This window comes from Geotrypetes seraphini, chromosome 14 (genome assembly GCF_902459505.1).
Source record: "Geotrypetes seraphini chromosome 14, aGeoSer1.1, whole genome shotgun sequence".
Taxonomy (NCBI): Eukaryota; Metazoa; Chordata; class Amphibia; order Gymnophiona; family Dermophiidae; genus Geotrypetes; species Geotrypetes seraphini.
This window is the reverse complement of record NC_047097.1, coordinates 20,513,717-20,535,207: the sequence shown is the minus strand read 5'-3', so window position 1 is coordinate 20,535,207 and position 21,491 is coordinate 20,513,717. Positions and strand designations below refer to the sequence as shown.

The 21,491-nt window shown below is 40.1% G+C and overlaps 1 protein-coding gene across 2 annotated transcripts in view; it reads right to left on the bottom strand.

The window, feature by feature from the left end:
- Nucleotides 1–21,491, bottom strand: part of LOC117348369 (aromatase-like) — a 103,829-nt gene that overhangs the window by 18,173 nt on the left and 64,165 nt on the right. For both annotated transcript variants that reach the window (XM_033920422.1, XM_033920421.1), the window contains 4 exons: nt 7,439–7,593; nt 6,924–7,100; nt 5,508–5,622; nt 3,016–3,130 (listed from right to left, as the gene is read on the bottom strand). In XM_033920422.1, coding sequence (XP_033776313.1) covers nt 3,016–3,130; nt 5,508–5,622; nt 6,924–7,100; nt 7,439–7,593 — 562 coding nt within the window. The remainder of the gene's footprint in view (nt 1–3,015; nt 3,131–5,507; nt 5,623–6,923; nt 7,101–7,438; nt 7,594–21,491) is intronic.

Below are 21,491 nucleotides of genomic sequence, written 5' to 3'. Positions count from 1 at the left end.
AAAGCTAACCAGGTAATAAGTATAGAAACCCAACCAGGTCGTGCATGTGCAAGACCGGAGGGTTAGGACTTCGATGGGAAGCTAGGACTTAAATGGGAAACCAAGGTGGCAAGGGGACCCCTTCTGGAGATTCAGACAGGCCGCCGCGGAAGCGGACTGCTGGGCAGGATGGATCTATGGTCTGACCCGGCGGAGGCACTGCTTATGTTCTTATGATTTAATCTGTTATCAATATTTCAGATGTTGCGTTGTCAGTGAGTCAGATTCAAGTTTTGGAATTAGGATTGAGCTTTGTCCCTGTTTCTTATGACCCTTTTAAAACAAGGTTGGTGTTTTCCCATTTTTTTCCGGGAAGCTGTAGAATCAGTTGTTCCACACCACTCATGTTCCCCTGGTTGACATATCTATTAAACGTCCCAATTGCGTTGGTGTCCAACAGATAATATGGATCCAGTACTGTTGACTTATTGACATTTGGCGTTACAAGATCTGAGCACTTGAGAAGCTGCACAACTCACATTTAAATGCAAGAAGAATTTTGACTGCTGCACAGATGTCAGTTTTGATTGAATATAGACAATCAATTGATGGTTTTGTGAGCAAAGAGGGTGCAGTGGTTGTACAATAAACTGAAGCTTATGTAATGGAAGGCCAGCGGCAGTTAACAGATGCCACAGCTTATAAACTCCTTGAGGGAAACCTTGAGGGAATGATTTACACTTCTCCCTCCGTATTTGCGGGTTTCCATGTCCACGGTCTCACTTATTCGCAATTTTTCGTCAGCTGACTCCACCCCCCAAAATTACATCACTCTGAAGATCACTGCTTCGATGCTCTGCCTTCTTTCTTCCTTGTGCTGAGAATTTCATGTTGTATGTGTTTGTTATTTTTTCAGAAGGGAGTGTGTGTGTGTGTGGGGGGGGGGAGCGAGAAGGGTAGAGTGAAACAATTACCCCTCAGAGGACACAATTACCCCTCTGTATACTGCGAGATGATTGGCTGGATTTTGGTAGGTGCGGGCCGCCCATTGCTGCGTTGTCTTGTCAGTCACAGGGTTTCGGTGCTCCAGGTCACTGTCAGTGCCTCCCGATCCTTGCCGGAGGCGTGTGTGCGTGTCTCCCACCTTTTCTTTGTCCTGTGTGTAAAATCGGAGCGGACAGTGAATGGAGCCGGCCACGGATTACTGTAGTGCAGAGTATGGATTGGAGGGCTCCCACCGCCGGCCTGGAGGAGAGAATGGAGAGCAGAGCCATCCCTTTCCAGTGCATTCATGTGCAGCTGAACGGGGGAGAAGTGTACTGTAGTGTTTGGTGGAGAGTGCTATGAAGAAAGGTATGCTGACCAATAAGGAGGGTGCTTTCCTTCTTCCACCTTATCCATCATATGTATTAACTGAGCACAAATCACAAATTAGTCAGTCAATCACAAAGGCTCCATTGCTAATGCATTGGATGGAAAAAAAGCCCCCAATATTATCGATGATTTGAAATGGAGAATTTTGGATGTAAGTTTTCCTGTAAACCGTGCCGAGCTCCTCATTCGTGGAGATGGTGCGGTATATAAACCCAAGGTTTAGTTTAGTTTAGTTTAGTTATTCAGCTGGGGAGAGAGGGTGGTGTAATTGAACATCTTTTGAGCTTTAAAAAACAATGAATAAAGATATCTGTATAAAGAATCTTTCAGCTAAACTGCTCAGCCTGCAGGATTGAATTTAGAAACCGAATGGATGTCTGCAATCTAATTTCATTCAATCAGCTGGTGGAGTGGGCTGCAGCTCTGATTGGCTGGCACACATCATGTGATACATCCCCTATAAAAGAACTTGAAACTCAGGCATTCAGTTCTTATGAAGGAGCCGAGGAGAACATCTCAGAGCTTAAGGTAACAGTGTTGGGGATTTTTGTGAGTTTAATTAAGTGATAGGTAAATATAGTTTTTAAGATGCTCACTTCTTTATTATAGGAGCATGCTGAAATAAGGTAAGTTTTGCTATTTTTGAATATTTCAGTTTAAAGCACAAGAATTACAAAATTAATTTTGATAAACAAAATGTACATGACTGAGATGAACTCGCTATGCTTTTTGGACATATGAGGAAATGATCTTATCAGAGGGTGGTATCTGAAGTATATGCTGAGCTATGCATGGAGAAGTCTCAGATCAGAGGGTTGCTGCAATATGTATTCATCCATGCATAGAGGGGGATGGGGGGGCTGGTATGCCTGGGGTGATCATTTCAGGAAGGTGCAAAGGGTACCAGCACTGCAGGCGCATATAGTTCAGCATGATGACCCAACTTAGACGCCTCTTGAAGAATGTATAAATCTTGATAACAACCTTGAGGACATAAATATACACTCTCCTTCTGACATGGGGAATCCTGTGGTTATGTCCTAATTCTGATCAAATGATACCCCCTTGCCATCTGCACATTCTGGTGATGTAGACATTTCAATCCTGGCTTCTTAAAATCAGGTGTCAGACATTTATTTTAGATAAGCTGTTTTATGCAAGATTCAAATGTCTAAAACACAAATAGGACTTCTAAAGTAAGGGCCATAGGCTTTTAGTCAACTATTCTTTTCCCTAGGCCAGTGGTTCCCAACCCTTTCCTGGAGGACCACCAGGCCAATCGGGTTTTTAGGCTAGCCCTAATGAATTTGCATGAGAGAGATTTGCATATAATGGAAGTGGCAGGCAGGCATGCAAATCTGCTCCATGTATATTCATTAGGGCTATCTTGAAAACCTGATTGGCCTGGTGGTCTTCCAGGACAGGGTTGGGAACCACTGCCCTAGGCAAAAAAAAAAAAAAATATATATATATCCATCGCTAGCTAAAACTAACTGATTAGTGCTAAAAATCATACTCTTCCACTGAAAAATATGTCCCACACAGCCAAATCCCTCCCTTCCTTCCCTCTGAGCTTGTAAACTGGAAGAAAAAAACCCAACCCCCACCCCCATGACTCCTTCCCTCCATCCTTTCCTCTCAGATTTTAGATCACTACAATACCTGGGCAAAAATTAATTGTGATGCAAAGTCCATGTTCTTATCCAGTGTTTCAGCGCTGTGAAGCATTTGTCGTTTTTTCTCTACAAGATTTTCTATCTCTTCTCTCAAGTTTTGACTGCAATGAAATAATATATGCTGCATGAAATGCTAGAGCACAGAAGCATTGCCAGGACTGAACCAGAGAGGAAATTCATAGACAGATTTCAGAAAATGAACTCATAACAGGAAAACAGAAGAACCAACGGTGATTTTTTTTGCCAAGTCAAGTCACTCACTAAGCTGGAATGTTTTGTCACTGACCCAGAATCCTCATGAACTTGTTTCCTTTATGAACCTGATCCCCTTCTGTCCCTAGTCCAGTATTTGTTTTTGTAGAACATCACCACTGAGAACAAGCTTTCAGCAGACACTCTGCCCTTATTATAATCAAAAAGTTGTAGGTGATCTTTTTATTCGACCAACTTAATACCAGGGAAGGGCTGTCGTCCCATGCCATTGCACATCATTAAAACCCATGTGGTAAAAGGGCACACTCTTTCTGAAAGAGTGAGCAGTTTTTTCCTGATAATAATCCATTTCGTATGCGTGGGGCTATGGTCACTTGATGAAGTTACAAGGGAATACCTTTAAAACAAATAGGAGGAAATATTTGTTTTAGTCAAAGAATAGTTAAGCTCTAGAACTCATTGTCAGAGGATGTGGAAACAATGGTCAACGTAGCTGGGTTTAAAAAAGGTTTGGATAATTTCATGGAGGAAAAGGCCATAGCCTGCTATTGAGACAGACATGGGAGAAGCCACTGCCTGAACTGGGATTGGTAGCATGGAATGTTTGCTACTATTTGGATTTCTGTGCCAGGTATTTGTGACCTGGATTGAACATTGTTGGAAGCAGTATATTGGCCTAGATCAGCCTATCACACACTGTGTGCTGTGGCACGCTAGTGTGCCTCCTGAGGTTTGAGGTGTGCTGCGAGATGCTGGGGAGGAGAAAAGTGGCGAGAGGCGGGGGAGCCGGTCAAGAAGCCGCTCAGTGCCGAGCAGGAGTCCCAAAGCAGTACCTGACAGAGGGTGGAGGAAAGGGAGGCTAGGTGCAGAGCCTGATAGGGGAGGGAAGGAAGAGGGCTGGGTGCAGAGCATGACATGGAGAGGCTGGATGCAGGGGGTAGAGAGTTGGGAAGGCAGGGAGGACAGATGCTCAGGGGGTTGGGAAGACACACTGCACATACTGGGAGAGGGTTGGGAAAGAAAAATGCGGGGGGGGGGGGGTAAGAAAGGAGGAAATGAAGTGGCATAGTGGGAAGGGAAAGAAAGAAATGCTGCCGGTAGGGGAGGGAAAAGGAACGGAGAATTGTTGGACATAGGTGTGTGGCATGAGAGGGAAAGAGATGATGTATATGGGGAAAGGAAGAAAGAGGGAGACTTTTTGGACATGCTCTGTCTTCTCCCTCCCTTTTGGTTCAAGTCTGCATTCCAGCCCCTCCTCAAGGTCCTTTTCTGTCTTTCTCCTCTCTCCCCCCCCCCTGTCTAGATCCAGTGTCTCTATGGGTTTACAGTCAGCTAAACTCTAGATTAAGTGGGATATTCAGTATTTAACAGCCTGTGGTGAATGGCATAAAGGAAGGATTGAGTTTTAAGCACAGTCCCATTGACTTTGGCAAGTTAAGTCTTGAATATCAGTTCTTTACTAGCCAAATGCTCACTCCAGCCACAGAATGTCCCCAACATACCTGGTTTTCAATGATCCAGAGCCATTTAGGGACAGTGGATTGTTTACAATTGTTGCCAGCAACCCACAGCAAGTTTGGAGCACTGCAGGGGAGGTGAGAGGAGAAAGAGAGGGCCGGAAAAGTGAGAGGAGAGAGGGAAGTGATAAATGCAGGTTCCAAGGCGCCGGGAAGAGGGTGAAAGTGCAGAGCCTGTGCTTGAGAGGAGGGCTCTGCACTGGCTGAGCTGGCGGATTCCCATCAACCCCTTTCCCGTGCAGCTCTCTACTTTCAACCCCTCTTACATTTCCCTCCACTACTACCCTTTCTTCTGTAACTTTCCCCTCATGCATTTGTAATTCGCTGAATGTCCAGCCTTCTTTCGATGTTGAACCGTCTAGAAGTCGTCTGACTATGGCGGTATAGAAAAATAAAGCCTCAAACACTTTAAAATCATAAGGGTTTGAGGCTTGTGCAGTTATGGAAGAGCTTACAGGAATGGGGTGTGACAAAACTTGCGCGAATGGGGTGGGAAAATTGAGTTCCTGTGGGGACAGAGAAAAATTTGTCCCCATGTCATTCTGTAAACAAGGCCTAAGGAACTGATTTACCGTAGTTAGTGTGTGTGGTAAGCTAGTCCTGACAAACTAAAATCCCAACATTCCAAATTAAAGAGGGAACGAATTATGGAACCCCTCTATTGCTCTGCTTTCGAAGCTATTTCATTTTACTCTTGGTGTTTCATTCATTGTTTTTCTATTTTAGATTTTGCATAACTGATACTTACGCTTCCTTCTGATACTTCTTATATAACCAGGAAATCTTAAAGTAGATGTCAGGCTTCAATAAGAGTGTCTGCCAGGCATCAAAGTACTTCTGGATTTTATGTACCATTTTATATTCTGAAAATAAAAGTTGAATAAGCAAGAAAAAATAATTACTGTTGGGATAACAGAACTAAATAAGGTTAGGCACTAAGGGGCCCATTTATTAAAGCTTAGTACACACAAAAATCAGGGCGGCAGAACGTCCATTTTCAAAACACTAAGGGCTCCTTTTACTAAGGTGCACTAGCATTTTTAGCGCACGCTAAAGATTAGCGTCTGCTAACCACGTGCTAAACGAAAAATACTAACGCAAGCTCTACAGAGGCGTTAGCATTTAGCGCGCACGCTAAAATCGCTAGCGCACCTTAGTAAAAGGAGCCCTAAGGGGGGGGGGGAATTCATTAAGGCCTTAAGTCGCGGTAAATGACCCTTACCGTGACTTAAACAGCCCTAATGCTGCAGGGCCAAAAATAGCACAGTGATATTTAAGTCACTATGTGTTACTCAGTAATGAGATGCAAAACATGCAAATACATGTTTTGCATCTTATTACTATGCTAATTGCCTAATGCAATGTACTGCAAGTCACATTAGGGCTGATAAATGATAAAAGACCATCTGGGAGCATTGAGCTGAGCAAAGCCGCGGCCAGTGCTCCCAGGCTGCAGGCTGAATTCCCTCCTCTCCCCCCAGCAGACCCGACAATGCTTCCCCAAACCCCCGAACCTCCTTGGGGTTTACCTGTAATGTCTGGGGAGGGGGAGGGGCGGTCCAGTGGGGTGGCCCATTGCTCCTGGCCTCTCTGGTGTTTCTAACAAAATGGTGTTCTCCTACCTGCTATCCTATCTAATAATGAAGTTACCTTCTCTCCCCTTTTTGCCCAGTCTGTCAACTCTACTGTATTTTTTAGACTGTGAGCTGCTCAGATGGTTTATCTGTTGAGCAGGATAGTAAATTTTAAATAAATTTGAAACTATGGGGTTAGGCGAGAGAAAAGGAATAAAAATGTGTGTTCATAGTGGGTAGGGGAGCCCAAATGTATGTTTGCCAGAAAGTCAATCAAAACTTATCTCTTTGACAAATTTCTCTGACTCCACTTCTGCCTTGATGCATTCCTAAAACATTCCCAGATAAACTCAATTAATCTTAACATGCTAATGTAATTTTGAAAGTTTTTTGTACTATCGCTGTCTGTATACAGTCTCTTCCTCTGTAAACCACTCTGAACTATTTGTGGTATTGGGGTATATAAAAATAAAGTTATTATTATTATTTATATAGAGCTACTCTGGCCTGGGTCATTAATGGTTAGCACACAGACAAACATTAAACATCCTAGTTTTGAATGATCTTTAGATGGAGATCCAGCTGTTTACCATCCATGGGCATCCTCAGAAAGAGCCTGTTGGAAGTTTCCATCATGATCAGCCTCATTAGCATCAATGCGTTCACATTTCCAACCTCATTGGTCACCTGATCCAATCGCTCCAGATTTGCTATTGTTGCTTTGGCACAGATTTCCGTTGCTAGTGTAATGATTGGCCCCGACAAAGCTGAAATTTCACAGACACCAAGAAGCAGAGAATGCTGTCAGTTTACACATTTTGTGTTAACATTTTAGGTTAATATTCATACAAGAATGTTCCTCTTGTTGAAATAAAAACAGTCAAATGAACTTAATTTAAAGTAAACATGCAATTTATTTTGCTAATAACTTAATACTCCATATGCGTTTAATGAAAATAATTTTATAATTGCTCATATTAATAAACACGACATACACACTTATTCTGTGGACTTTGCAGAATCATCTGCAGTGATTAGTAACTTTCACTGCAATGTATATCAAAAATATGGGTTAGAATACAATGCAGCAGAGAAAATGTTTTACCTTTGATGAAGAAAGGCCGAACCACTGTCCAAATAGATGTATTGTTGTTAAAAATGAGCCCATTTTCATTCATTCCAACACATTCTAATCCTAGTTTACTGCCAAATCTGGAATTGTAATGGCCATGCTTCATTACATGGAATGCAGCAGAAGACCTGAAAAAAAGATTGTAAATTGATTTTTTTTTACCACTGGTTGCACCTGTTTAAATGAACAGTATTATCAGTTGCTTAGCTATGAGTATTGACAACCAGCCGTGGTTTATCAAGGAAAGCCAGTTGTCTGCAACCATTAAACCTGCTGACCACCTGCCTTCCCAACAGTTGATTTTCACTTCCTTACTCTGCCATGGTCTTCAACGCCTTTGAACTGAAGGGCTTTTTTATTCATGAGGAGGGAGAGGAGATAACACTAAAAGGGAGTGAGGTAAAGAGGGGAGAATGCTTGGGGTGGGTTGTAAATCGAGGGAGGTGAAGAGGATTGCGTACTAAAAGCATGGCACAAAAATAGAAGGTTTGGGAACTGGATGATTTGCTACAGGGATGGGTGGTGGAGAAAGAGTCGCTCTAGAGAAATGTGAGGGAGTTCATAGAGGAGAGTGATGGTGTAATTAAACTCTGGAATTCATTGCGAGAGAATGTGGTGAATGCAGTTAGCTTAGCAGGGTTTTAAAAAAAGGTTTGGATATTTCCTGAAAGAAAAGCCCATAAGCCATTATTAAGATGAACGTGAGAAAATCCACTGCTTATTTCTAGGTACAGTTAGAAGGATATAGATAAGATAAGAAAAAAGGATTGAAGGGATAGAGGGGTACATACAGAAGACTACTACGCAGGTCCTAGACCTGATGGGCTGCCGCGCGAGCAGACTGCTGGGCACAATGGACCTCTGGTCTGACCCAGCAGAGGCACTTATGTTCTAAATCTGTTTTTCTCCTTGGGACCTTGCCAGGTGGAAACAGGATGCTGTGCTTGATGGACCTTCGGTCTGTTCTAGCTGCTTTAGGCTATGTGTGTATGTGAGAGATCCTGAAGGCAGCATGGTGTCAGCTGTTCTAGTTATCAGGGACGTGCAAACTGAAAATTTATGATTTATGTCATTTCTGTGTCATTTATAGGAATTTTAATTTTGGAGGGGATTTTTATTTTATTTTTTGTTACAGGAGCAATGTTGTTAAAAGTACATGTTCATTTAGAAAACGTTCACACTGTTCTGAAAGAGTTTCACGCTATTCATGAAGGGGTCGATATTCAGATTGTGGGATGCAGCGTGCCTAAGTCCCGCAATCGGCACCGATCCCAGGTATTCAATGCCGGGCTGTCCCCAGCGACTGGCATTGAATATCCAGTTTCACTTTTGGCCATGACAACTTAGCTGGTTAAAATAATATTCAGCATTAACCAGCTAAGCGCTTAATGGCCAAAGACCGGACTGCTAGTTAGGCGACCTATTTTCACCGCTACACTTAGCCGTTTAGTGCTGAATATTTGTGCTTAACTGGCTAAGATGCGCAACATAGTCTGTTACCTGTACCCATTACCTCCACCTCCAACTCCAGACTCCATCCCTTCTTTCTTGTTGCACTGTATGCCTGGAACAGGCTGCCAGAGTCAATATATTATGCTCCGTCTCTAGCGCCATTCAAATCCAAGATAAAAGCCCATTTATTAAAAGCTGCTTTCAACTCTTAACTCACTGTCAGATACCTATACCCAGTAATTCCCCAACCCTGAGACATCCTGTATCTATCTGTCCAAATTAGATTGTAAGCTCTTCTTAGCAGGGACCGTCTATTGAATAATAAATGCACAGTGTGGAGTTCGCCTTTCAGTGTTATAAAAATGATTAGTAGTAGTAGTAAGTTAGCGCTAATATCCAGTGGAGATAACCAGCTATCTCATGCTGAATATTAGTGCTTAGCCAGCTAAGCTCTATTTAACTAGCCAGGAGCCATTCTTGGACAGTTAAATAGCACTGAATTTGGGGGGGGGGGGGGGGTGCAAAATGGTAGAGACTATTATAAAGTTTCAAGTTTATTATTTCTCTTGATTAATCGCTTAATCAAATTCTAAGCGATGAACAATTTAAAATATATTCAGTGAGAGACAAACAATACAAACTTTAAATAATAACATCGGGTAAATGTCTAATACATTATTCTCATTACACAAGGTAAGATAGGGTTTTGAAATACAATTGATTAAAGGAGAGCAAAACAAAGGAAAAGTACAATAGGGAAACAAATAACGATAAAACATAAAATGTTAAAATCACTGACCTTAAAATTATTGAATTAAATATTAAAAGCATCATTAAAAAGAAATGTTTTTAGATTACTTTTAAATTTTCCTAAATCCTGCTCCTTTCGTAAGTAAATTGGAAGAGCAGTTACCGAGAAGATAAACTGCCTTCTGGTATTAATAATCTTAAGTGATGGAATGGTCAATAAATTTTGCTCATTAGATCTTAAGGTTCTGCTTGGGTGATATGGTATTAATAGTTTGTATAGGAATGCTGGAGTCTTATAGAAAAGAGACTTAAAGATAAGCAAACAAAGTTTATATGTTATCCGATGGATAACTGGAAGCCAATGCACATTTTTTAAAAGGGGTGTGACATGATCAAATTTTCTAGATTTAGTGATGAGTTTAATGGAAACGTTTTGAATAATTTGAAGGCGTTTAAGTTCGTTTAGTGATATGCCCTTAAAGAGAGCATTACAGTAGTCTAACTTAGAAATCACTAAAGAGTGAATAAGGATATTTAACGATTTTGGACATAAAAATTTTGAGATAGATCGAATCCTACGTAATCTATAAAAGAACAAAATGACAGAATGTATACGTAAACATGGATTAATGAGAGAAAGCCAACATGGATTTAGTCAAGGGAAATCTTGCCTCACCAATCTACTGCATTTCTTTGAAGGGGTGAATGAACATGTGGATAAAGGTGAGCCAGCTGATATTGTGTATTTATATTTTCAAAAGGCATTTGACTAAGATTTCTGAGGAAATTAGAAAGTCATGGGATAGGAGATAATGTCCTTTTATGGATTGAGAACTGATTGAAAGATAGAAAACAGAGAGTAGGTTTAAATGGTCAATATTCTCAATGGAGAAGGATAAATAGTGGGTTTCCCAAAACTGTACCACCTAGCCTTTAAGCCTCCACCATCTAATGCACCATATACATAAAGACTTGCACAATTGAAGTAGGCTAGAAAAATCAAAAGTTCATATGGGAGGAAAAAGTATCAGAAGAAAACCTTCCTCAGACCAGAAAGGGCAATCACTTCATTGGCAGCTATAGGAGGTTTTTTCTGCCGATGAAGTGATTGCTAACTGATGATCTGCTCTCTGAACCCCATCGTACACCTACCCTAAACATTATTGCAAAAAACAAACAGAAATCCAGAAATCATAATTAGAGAATGACACAGGGAAAAAATTTATCACCGTTCTCGCCTCGTCTCCGTGAGCTCGTCCCCATCCCTGCCCCATCCCCGCAAGCTCGGTCCCCATCCCTGCCCTGTCCCCGTGAGCTCAATCCCCATCCCTGTGAGCTCGGTCCCTGTCCCCACCTTGCAAACTGTCGGATCCCATCCGCACAAGCCTCAAATAGTTATGATTTTATACTGAACTTATTTTATTAAGGTATAAAAAGAGACAATATTCTGTATAATTGTCATTTTTATAAACACAAATAATACAGAGCAAGGATCAACAAAACCCCTGTCTCCCCTCCCTTTTACAAATATCCCCTCCACTGTTGTGAAAATTGAACAAATCAAATTACTACAGAATTTTATACAGAAAAATCAAGCTAACAGAATACTTCAGTCACATATGGCAGGAATAATGTTACGGGAGTGCAACTAGGGCAACTGCTCCCTGGTCAGAGAGAGAGAGAGCCCTAAGCCAGCTGGAAGCTAAAGAAGTACAGCTTGGGCTTTGCGGTCCCCAGTTAAGTTTAATACCAGCTCTAGCAGGATATATATTTCAAATACTTCCTTCCTCAAATCCAGCAAAATCATCTCAACCGCTTTTACGAAGCAACCATATCCCTCATGTCATATTCTTCCCCTCTCTTCCTTTTTTTTAAACTCTAATTTTATTGAACTTTCCTTCATCTTAATACCCTCAAATTCATGTAAGTCTTTGTCTATTGTCTTTTAATGTTCACCCCTCCCCATATATATATAATATTTTATTTTTTACTTTTTTTTTTTTTTTTTAGCATTGTAAACCAGCTAGATACATGTTGATGGTCGATATATTAAACTCAATAAAACTTGAAACTTGAAATCTGAAATATTCTAATCACAAAATATAAAATAAATTAATTTTTTTCTACCTTTTGTTGTCTGGTAATTTTATTCTTTAAATCACATTGGTCTCAGGCTTTGGTTTTGGGTTCCTTCTGTCTTCATCGTGGCATGGCTGGCTCCTGAAGGTAAAATAGGCGCAAGAGGAGATGCCGAGTCTGACATGGGCGTAATTTTTTTTACCACGGGAGCAAGATTTTTCACCACTACCACGGGGTGGTAAAAGGTCTTGTCCCCGTTCTCGCGGGGCAGTGAAAGGTTTTGTCCCCATTCTTGCGGTAAACCAGTTGCAAATGTCTCCATTTCTGCAGATTTACTGCGGTGACCATGGTTTACCGCGGTAAACAGTCCCCGTGTCATTCTTTAATCATAATACAAGAAAACCATGTCAGTCTCCTCCATATTTCAACAAAAAAATCTACAAAAACCCAGCACCACCAACACTGTACCTTGTATCTATCTCAATGCTAGGTCCATAGCCAATAAACTACAAATTATAAATGAACTGATATCTGACAACAATGGTAACATAGTATTCTTCACCAAATCTTAGCTAAAGGAAAAGGACAGTCCAGAACTCTTCCACCACTGTCCTATAGGATACAATGTTCTATACATGTCAAGACAAGCCAAAAGAGAAGGGTGTCTGAGAGGGAAAAGAGGATGAGACGAAGAAGAAGACCTGGTGTGATACAGGTGAAGCAGGACAAGTCCTTTGGATAAAGGTGAAGTAACCAGACCTCACAAGAGAAAAACCCCCTCCCCTCCCTCGTGCTCTAATAAACCAGTATATTAACTGTAAAAGATATTTCATAACCCACTTGCCAGCTGGCCTATAGTGATTGAGAAATATTCTGTTTCTGAGTTAGCTATGGTAAGCAAAAACTTGTAAGAAACAAGACTTAAATTCCGATGCATGGCACCTGGCCGGATATTATGCAAAGAGGAACACAGCTCATGGTCAGAAAAACAGAGTACTCAAGAACATTATTTAGCAAGATATATCATGTGTTACCACAGCAGAGAAGGAATTTTGGACTCGGAATTGCATATATGGTAAAGGAAAAAGGGCATTTGCAGGAAAGGGTTAGGCCTTATGGCAAACTGAACAGACGTATAAGATGACACAAATAGATAAGCCAATAAATGAATCTACTTATGTATTGACGTATAAGAAAAACAACCAATAAAGATGTATCATGTGATTTAGGCTAACGTGGTATTGACCACCAAAAAATGTATAAAATCAGGCCTATAAGCAGAAGTAAGGTAAACAGACATCAGAGGACCCTCAGGCCTGAGGATCACATCTGTTCCATTATATGCTGAATGATTTGAAATTGTAAGCTGTTACTGATTTGTTAATAAATGTATACCTATTGAAACCAGTATATAGTGTGTGGAGTCTCCATTTCGAGGTAGGCCTAGACAGCGGCCTACTTCAATGGTGTCCCACGACTGTGTAGGACACGAGCCTTAAACAACCTCACTGGATTGCAGGCATAAAATCTGCTTGTCAGATTGCCTCTCCATTACTTTTGGCCAAAAGTTTGATTCTGGGTTTTATTTCTGTACTTATGCATTGTTTTCAACTGAACTTCCTTATTTTACAGAGTTGCTGTGTTGCCTGCTTTATCTTGTTCCCCTTTTTATGCCACACTTCTCCTTCATTTCCTTTTTACACCAGCAATTGAATATGTTCTGCCTCGTACACTATTTTCTTTTTCAGCACTAATTTTTTTTTCCTTTTTGTTTTTATGTAGGACTCACTGGTGTCAAATTTGGATGGTCCCGGACCCTGGAGCGGTTTTTCTGCATTGCCTTGCCCGGGACCGGGTTCCCATCCTCAATTGTCCTATTGGTCCTTCACGCTACAGTTAGGAAAAAAATAAAACAAGAACTTGGGGGTAACGCAGAGTAGTATAAGGACTGGCGTTAGAGTAGCCAGCGTAGTGTAAGGACTGGCATTAGAGTAGCCAGCGTAATATAGGGACTGGCGCTGGGGTAGCAAACATAGCATAAGGGACTGGTGTTAGAGTAACCAGCATAATGTAATGATTAGTGGGACACGAAGCTAAGATAGCATATATAGTGGAGCAATATTTACGGCCGTTGTTACTTTATCTCTGTGTAAATCTTATGTTTACTTCTTCTCCAAACTTTCCTTGGTACAGACACTGATTCAATTGCTGGTTGAATTCTTTCCTCTGCTCGGATAACGCCTGGCCTTCCATTTTTCTGTCCACAGGTTAACCATTTTGTAATATTACATTGTATAGTGATATTGCATTTTGATGCTTCTATGAATCCACTGTCTTACATTTTGATGTTTCTCTGCATCCGCATCGTTGGTGCCATGTGAAATCAGTCCTCTATATATATCTCTGTGGTAAATAATCTCTAAATCTGACCTATTACTGTTATCTATATATATCCATCTTCTGTCAGCATGCATCTTTGTGAACCTTCATTATCATAAGTGTTGGGGAACTGATGCCTGACTTCTTTTATCTCGTTCTTCCTACATTTTCCTCCTAGTACCGGCTGGTGCATACTTGGTGTTCAGGCATATTTTTGAGGGCGGTCTTTATGCCAGTAATCTCTACTGAACGCCTATGAAATATATGTCTTCAAATCTATCTTTCTCAGCCTCTCTTCTCCATGAGAGTCCTGGTATCTTTCCCCGGGTCATTGCACATGACCTACAGGGGTTCAGGGACACACATCGTTGTTCGTCTGTGATCACAACCAGACACTGACTCATACACTAACTTTCTGTGTCAGCGTCTCACTGGTGATCTGCTCCACATCCTAATTTCTTATCTATTCCTGTAGTCTAATAAGCCTCTAAAGGGAATCCAGAGGGGAAGCGCCCCATGGCTATAAACCCCTCTTACACATACATTATTAGTCTGACCTACAAACAAGCTCCTCCGTTCCTGTTACCATCACAATCTCTCCCTGTAGATTTGTATGTTATTGACCACCCAGAGGGGTGGGCTGCCCAGAGAGGTGGACTGTGGGGGCTTGCCAAACTAACCACACCATTTGCTATCTCTTAGGTTATTTCACAACTGTTGAGCTCCATTTCAACAGCTGTGAAGAGGGGGGGTGAATAAAGGTGAAATTATTTTTGTTTTTTGATCACAGACGGATTTCGCATACACTATAAACAGATTACTGGAGATCAGCGAAAGATAATGCACGAAGAAGGCAGAAACTGTATTTGCACAAGAAATACATATATGTCCAATTAATAGACAAGGTGATAATGCAAGGAAAAAAAAAAAACAAAAACCCTTTTTGTCTTTATAGGTCCAGGATTTTAATATTGCCACCTACGTTTCTTTCTTCTTACTAATGACTATTTTGTTTCCTAGAGTCAGGGAAAACTGCAGTGTTCCTGTCTCGGGAAACCACATCTTAAACAGGCATGCCCATTATGTCTGATTTCTCCCGCTACTCTTGCTGACATTAGTAATCCCCCTGTTTTATTCTTCTCTGGCTGCCAGTGCTAGCCATGATTTTTGTCTTGTGCCTCTAGCCCTAGTTTTTCTTTCTCTTGTCTGTTCCCTCTTGATTCCATCTGCCGTTGGTTTTTCATCGATCTTCTGATAAGCCGTTGCTTAGACAATTCTGTTCCTCTTTCTGCCCCCATATTTCCTACCATTGTTGAGCCGAAAGTATACACCTCTTCTCTGCATTGTGCTTTGTGTTACCTAGCCCCTTATGATGTCACCATACTGCTTGCTTATGACGTTGCTTTCCCTGACATACCATCTTGCCTTGCCAAGCTTTCTTTATTTACGCTTGATATGTTGTCTTCCTGGATTTTATTAGTGTAAGTGGTATTATCATGTGTGGTCACTATTTTGTATGGGTTTTGGCTTATTAGTTCTGCTTTTATGGGTTCATTTTTTTGCTACTGACAAGAGAGGGTCTTCTAGCCTTAGTACAGCTCTGAGTCTGCGTTTTACTGTAATATTTTCAGCTTGTCATGCTGTCTGATGGCTTCCTTTGTTCTTCCGTTTATGCTGTTTGCTTTACATTTTAGCTGTCGCTTGTGTACTGGCCTGTGTAATATATGGCACTTTATGGGAAAGCGAAAGCATTGCTCTCGTGGTTCTTGTTTCCTGTTCTTTTGTGGTCACGAACCAGAAAATAAAAAAAAAAAACGGGGAGTGAGGGGGATGAGATTGAATGAGACTGAAAGGGGAAGTATATATTTTAACTGTGTTTCAATGTTACCATAAGCTTTCATTAAAACAATTATTTATTTCATATAAGTTTGCTGGATTATAAAGGATTGTTTTTGAGAAAGAGAAGAACGAAATTACAGGAAAGATTTGGATCATTGTTTTTCAATAGAAAGTGTTATGTTAGATTGGCAATGAAGGGAATATATAAGCAGATTATTGAAGTTTATAGGAAGGATTTGTGTACGTAGATAGGAAGGGTTCGTGACAAGTGATTATGTCTAACCAAATAACTGACAGGCATTAAGTATGATAACTGGCAATGTAAAAATAAACGTACCCTTTGTCTTTCTAGGTCTTGGATTTTTATTATGGGCATTTCCCATCAACTCACTTTTTCCCATTAACGATCATTTGGTTTCTACAGTTAGGGAAAACTACAGTGCATTTGAAGAGAACACCGAATGATTTCTATGAGTACTCTAAATTAAAAAAATAAATAAATAAAAATTTATACAAGAGGGGCGCTACCTTAATACTTGCTAGCAATTAATGTCGGTCCGTTACATGAGTTATTATTTGTTGTATTATGACATATGTCAACTTCAGTGTTTTTGGAAATACGAGTGGATTTCCATTTATGAGCGCTCTCTATAATTATCAATATAAAGAAAGAAGATTTATTTATTTATTTATTATTCATGTCTCTACAATAACTGGAACATATTGCATAGGGTTCTTATGATCCACTCCTATCCCAAATGGTAATATTAATTAATGTTGTGCTAACATACCGAAGTGAGAATAACTTCTGCTTTTTATTTCTTAAACCCCAAGCCAAGTTTTTGAGTGTCCCAACAGAGAAACATATTCTATAATGTTAACCCATTAAAAGTTGTTCACTTCTTGTTAGAAAAATTATTTGTCTAGCTTTAAGCAATGTGTATTGTTCTGTTTGGTTTTTTTCCCTTAATGAAATATATTATGAGCTAAACAACTATGACTTTGCTAGATTTCTATTTATGAGTACTCAATATAATTAGCAATATAAAAGAAAACTATTGTTCCTTTACTTATCATAACAGTTTTGAAAAACTTCTAGCAGTCTTTCTCTCTCTGCCTTTTCTTGGAACTTGTAAAAGAAATGTTACTTCCTCTTTTTCTTATATATTCTCTGATACACGCAGGAATACTTTCTGGTTTAATACAATACAATCAGCGTTTGGCTTTATTTAAAAAAATGGTTCTAACTGTTGCTTAAGAACTTTTCTAATAAGTTGCTGAAGGAAATGTCCAGTCCTATTGATTGGAATTCAAAAATATTGTAGTTTAGGTCTTTTTGCTGATTGAATATTAGTGAAAGTCAATATTAGTGAGTCAAACAAAATTGAACCCATGATTCGATAGAATCCCATGGGAAGGACATTTCTCCCATAAATCCTATTATTTTAATTTTTAGGGTTTATCATCTTTATTTTAGTATGTTTCAATACAACCTATGTGTTAATATGTCTAAGGCTATAGCTTAGCCATCCTTTTGCTTGGGTTTGACTCTTTGCTAATTCATATTTATGTTTAGCATATTACTCCTGTCCTTTGAACATCATATGCCATTGTAACTATAATTCCCTTAGGCTGACAAATATAATTCAGCCATTACATATATTAGACCTTAGTCTATTTGAATTAAAGCAGATGAGTTTTTGTTTTCTTTTGTATGTCATCTTTTAACGCTGTACCTATCCTGTTAGTAATATTGCTCAGGTATTGTTGGAAACAAGTTAGATGATATATACAGTACAGATATTTCTGCCTTATTAATTGTGGATCACTTCACAAAGACAATTGCCATATCTGAGGAAGCTGTATGCTAGATGAGAATCCGTGTTTACACCCTTTTAATTAATTAATGACTTATTTACATAATTATGGACTAATGCTATTTGAAATATCATCGATGAAAAATTTTCAGCCGTATGAAACCCTGATGACGGATGAGCCCCAAAGGAAGGATCGTGCTACCAGAGAAAGCGCCTAGACTTACCAGAAAAGACTTCCTGACTGTTGCTACCAAAGACAGGATGACCTTTATGACCTTGAACTTCTACAGCTTTAATTATGGACTTATTAATTTGCACTTTAACTCTTTTATGGACTCATGCAGTATTAGTATATATATTTTTTCATGTGTTGATAATTATTTCTAACAGCCCTATTGCAAGATTTGTATGTTTTTTCTTGATTGTGACTTTATGCATTTTCATCCTGTTTTGACTCCCACAATAGCTCCCTAGTTATTTTCCCTTCCAGTCAGATTCTTTCCATCCCCTTTCTTGCTGCTAAGCTGAAGAGAAGTGCAGTGAAGAAGAAGTAATGAGCCCAGCTGAAGGATGATGACGTAAAATTTGATGTAGGTTACCTGGACTTTCACCCCTGGCGTCTGGACCCAGTCGAGTCTGCACTGATCCCAGCTATTTTGGAAGAGCATGGAAATAATCTAACTTGTTAATTTATCCCTCCATCCCTTTTGGATGTAGTATGCTCATAACAGGATGAAGCCATAAAATGAGAATATATTAAAACGTATCAGATTAAATTATGAACCCCTGCAGATGCCTAGTTGCTCGAACTATCCCAAATGTCGAAATAGAGACCCATACACAACATTTTTGATAATCTTGACTTGGCTGATTTTGATGTACCTCCCTATGAAACACCAACAGCTGATTTCCCCTCTCAAAAGCCTCCACCTGTCGCCACCGCGTCAGTACTTTATTCTGATATTTCTAACACACTTGTGTAAGCTCTGCAGTCATGCCTACCTGACTTTTACATTGCATATTATCCTAATTATTGATTGCATATTATCACATTGTATTAATAATTTTATTGTGACATGTTATGCTGCTCTGTTCCGGGTTAGTATAGTATGGGTGGGCACTTGTCCTTTTTACCATATACAATTTCAAGTACGTGGCCCTATGCCTGTGCTGTATGATCACTGACACAATCTATCTTTTGCCCGAATATCCGGATGTCAAAGCCACCTGAAGGGGCTTTGAAGAGGGGATGAGAGGGAAAAGAGGATGAGACGAAGAAGAAGAAGACCTGGTGTGATACAGGTGAAGCAGGACAAGTCCTTTGGATAAAGGTGAAGTAACCAGACCTCATAAGAGAAAAAAACCCTCCCCTCCCTCGTGCTCTAATAAACCAGTATATTAACTGTAAAAGATATTTCATAACCCACTTGCCAGATGGCCTATAGTGATTGAGAAATATTCTGTTTCTGAGTTAGCTATGGTAAGCAAAAACTTGTAAGAAACAAGACTTAAATTCCGATGCATGGCACCTGGCCGGATATTATGCAAAGAGGAACACAGCTCATGGTCAGAAAAACAGAGTACTCAAGAACATTATTTAGCAAGATATATCATGTGTTACCACAGCAGAGAAGGAATTTTGGACTCGGAATTGCATATATGGTAAAGGGAAAAGGGCATTTGCAGGAAAGGGTTAGGCCTTACGGCAAACTGAACAGACGTATAAGATGACACAAATAGATAAGCCAATAAATGAATCTACTTATGTATTGACATATAAGAAAAACAACCAATAAAGATGTATCATGTGATTTAGGCTAACATGGTATTGACCACCAAAAAATGTATAAAATCAGGCCTATAAGCAGAAGTAAGGTAAACAGACATCAGAGGACCCTCAGGCCTGAGGATCACATCTGTTCCATTATATGCTGAATGATTTGAAATTGTAAGCTGTTACTGATTTGTTAATAAATGTATACCTATTGAAACCAGTATATAGTGTGTGGAGTCTCCATTTCGAGGTAGGCCTAGACAGCGGCCTACTTCATGTCTCACTATGATCTACAAGAACTTCTTCCACATCACTCTCCTGGACTCTTCTGTCCAGACCTAGAATACATGGCATTCATCCTACTGATGACACAGACATCCAACTCCATAGGATTGCTACTTATTTATAGACCACCAGGATCATGGGCACGAGTCAACCAGAAACTACAAGCAATCATCTCTAGCCTCGCCTGCCAATTCTCAAGAGTACTCGTTCTTGGAGACATAAACTTACTTCTAGAATCCACAGTCAGTCCAATGTCTTCTGACATCAAGAAATTCATACATGAATGTTAACTTACCTTATACCCACCCAATCCCACACACGATACAGGACATCCACTAGACTTCATTGCAACCAACCCCCAGCAAATAATCTCCACAGTTACATGGTTTGTCAGTCCCTTGGTCAGACTACCGGTACTACCTGCTCTCTTTCACTATTAATCTTTACATGGGAAAAACTTCTAGCTTTAATTTAAACAAACAGATACTCTCCAGAGGTAAAATAGACCCCTCCCTATTCAGGACCACAGTCACCAATCATCTAAACAACAATTATAATAGTTCCTTTGAAATGTTCAACCATTTGAACAATACCATATCTAGCCCTGGCATTAAATATCTAGGGCAAAGTCCAGCGGCTCACACCTAGCTGTCCAAGATGATTTTCATTGGCTGATCGGTTAAAGCAAAACAGTCAAAGATAGATCTGCCTTTTAGGCAGGTCTCTCTGACCGTGTGTCAAAGGATGCGTTTGGTAGATGATACTTTACTTTCTATCCTATTATGGAATGCAGTTCTTTTCTGCTCTGACTTACCTTTTGGCATGGATGGATTTTAACCAAATATAAGCCTGAACTTGAACTTGTAAATGGCCGATAACTCTTCTAAAATTTTCTCCTTAACTTTTAAAAGGTGGCTGGTTAGGGCAGCATGCTCAGAACTAAGGAAGCCAGGAATTGTTCCTTGTGATCTTACTTCAAATTATAAGACCTCTAGGGGCAGAGAAGTACCTGAATGTAATTTGCCTTGAGCTACTTTTGAAAAACGTATGAGCTAATTCCCAAAACTCCGTTTTGCATTTGGGGCTGCTAGAGATATATTTCCCTCTAGGGGGAGCTGCAATATTACAAATGCTAATGGAAAAAAACACTGAAATCAATGTTATAAAAAGTAATGGGAAAGAAATCTAAGACTGGCTCAAAGAAAATTATTTTATTATAGGAGATAATTTGATTGGAGGATGCCTCTCTAAGAAGTCCAAAAAGATACCAATTTGAAATTTATTTTACAAAGAGAAATTAGGCTCCCAAATCCAGCCCCAATTGCACACAAATATAGACAGAAATTTATATATATACATTATATAAAGCAGTGTCCTGCAAACTTTCTCGAGCTGCAGCACCTGGAATTGCATGGGCGTTGATGTGATGACATCACAAGATGTGTGACATCATCACATTGACATCCACGCATGCGTGAAGGCCCTTCAGATGGGCTTTGAGATGCCAGTGGAAGGGTGCCAGCATGGAAGATGGTTGGAGAGGAGAGGCCCTGGCGCCGGCTGACTGCCTACAGGACATACCTCTCGCCGTGAGAGGCACATCCTGTAGGCAGTCAGCCAGTCCCCAGTGTGACGTGGCACACTTGAAATC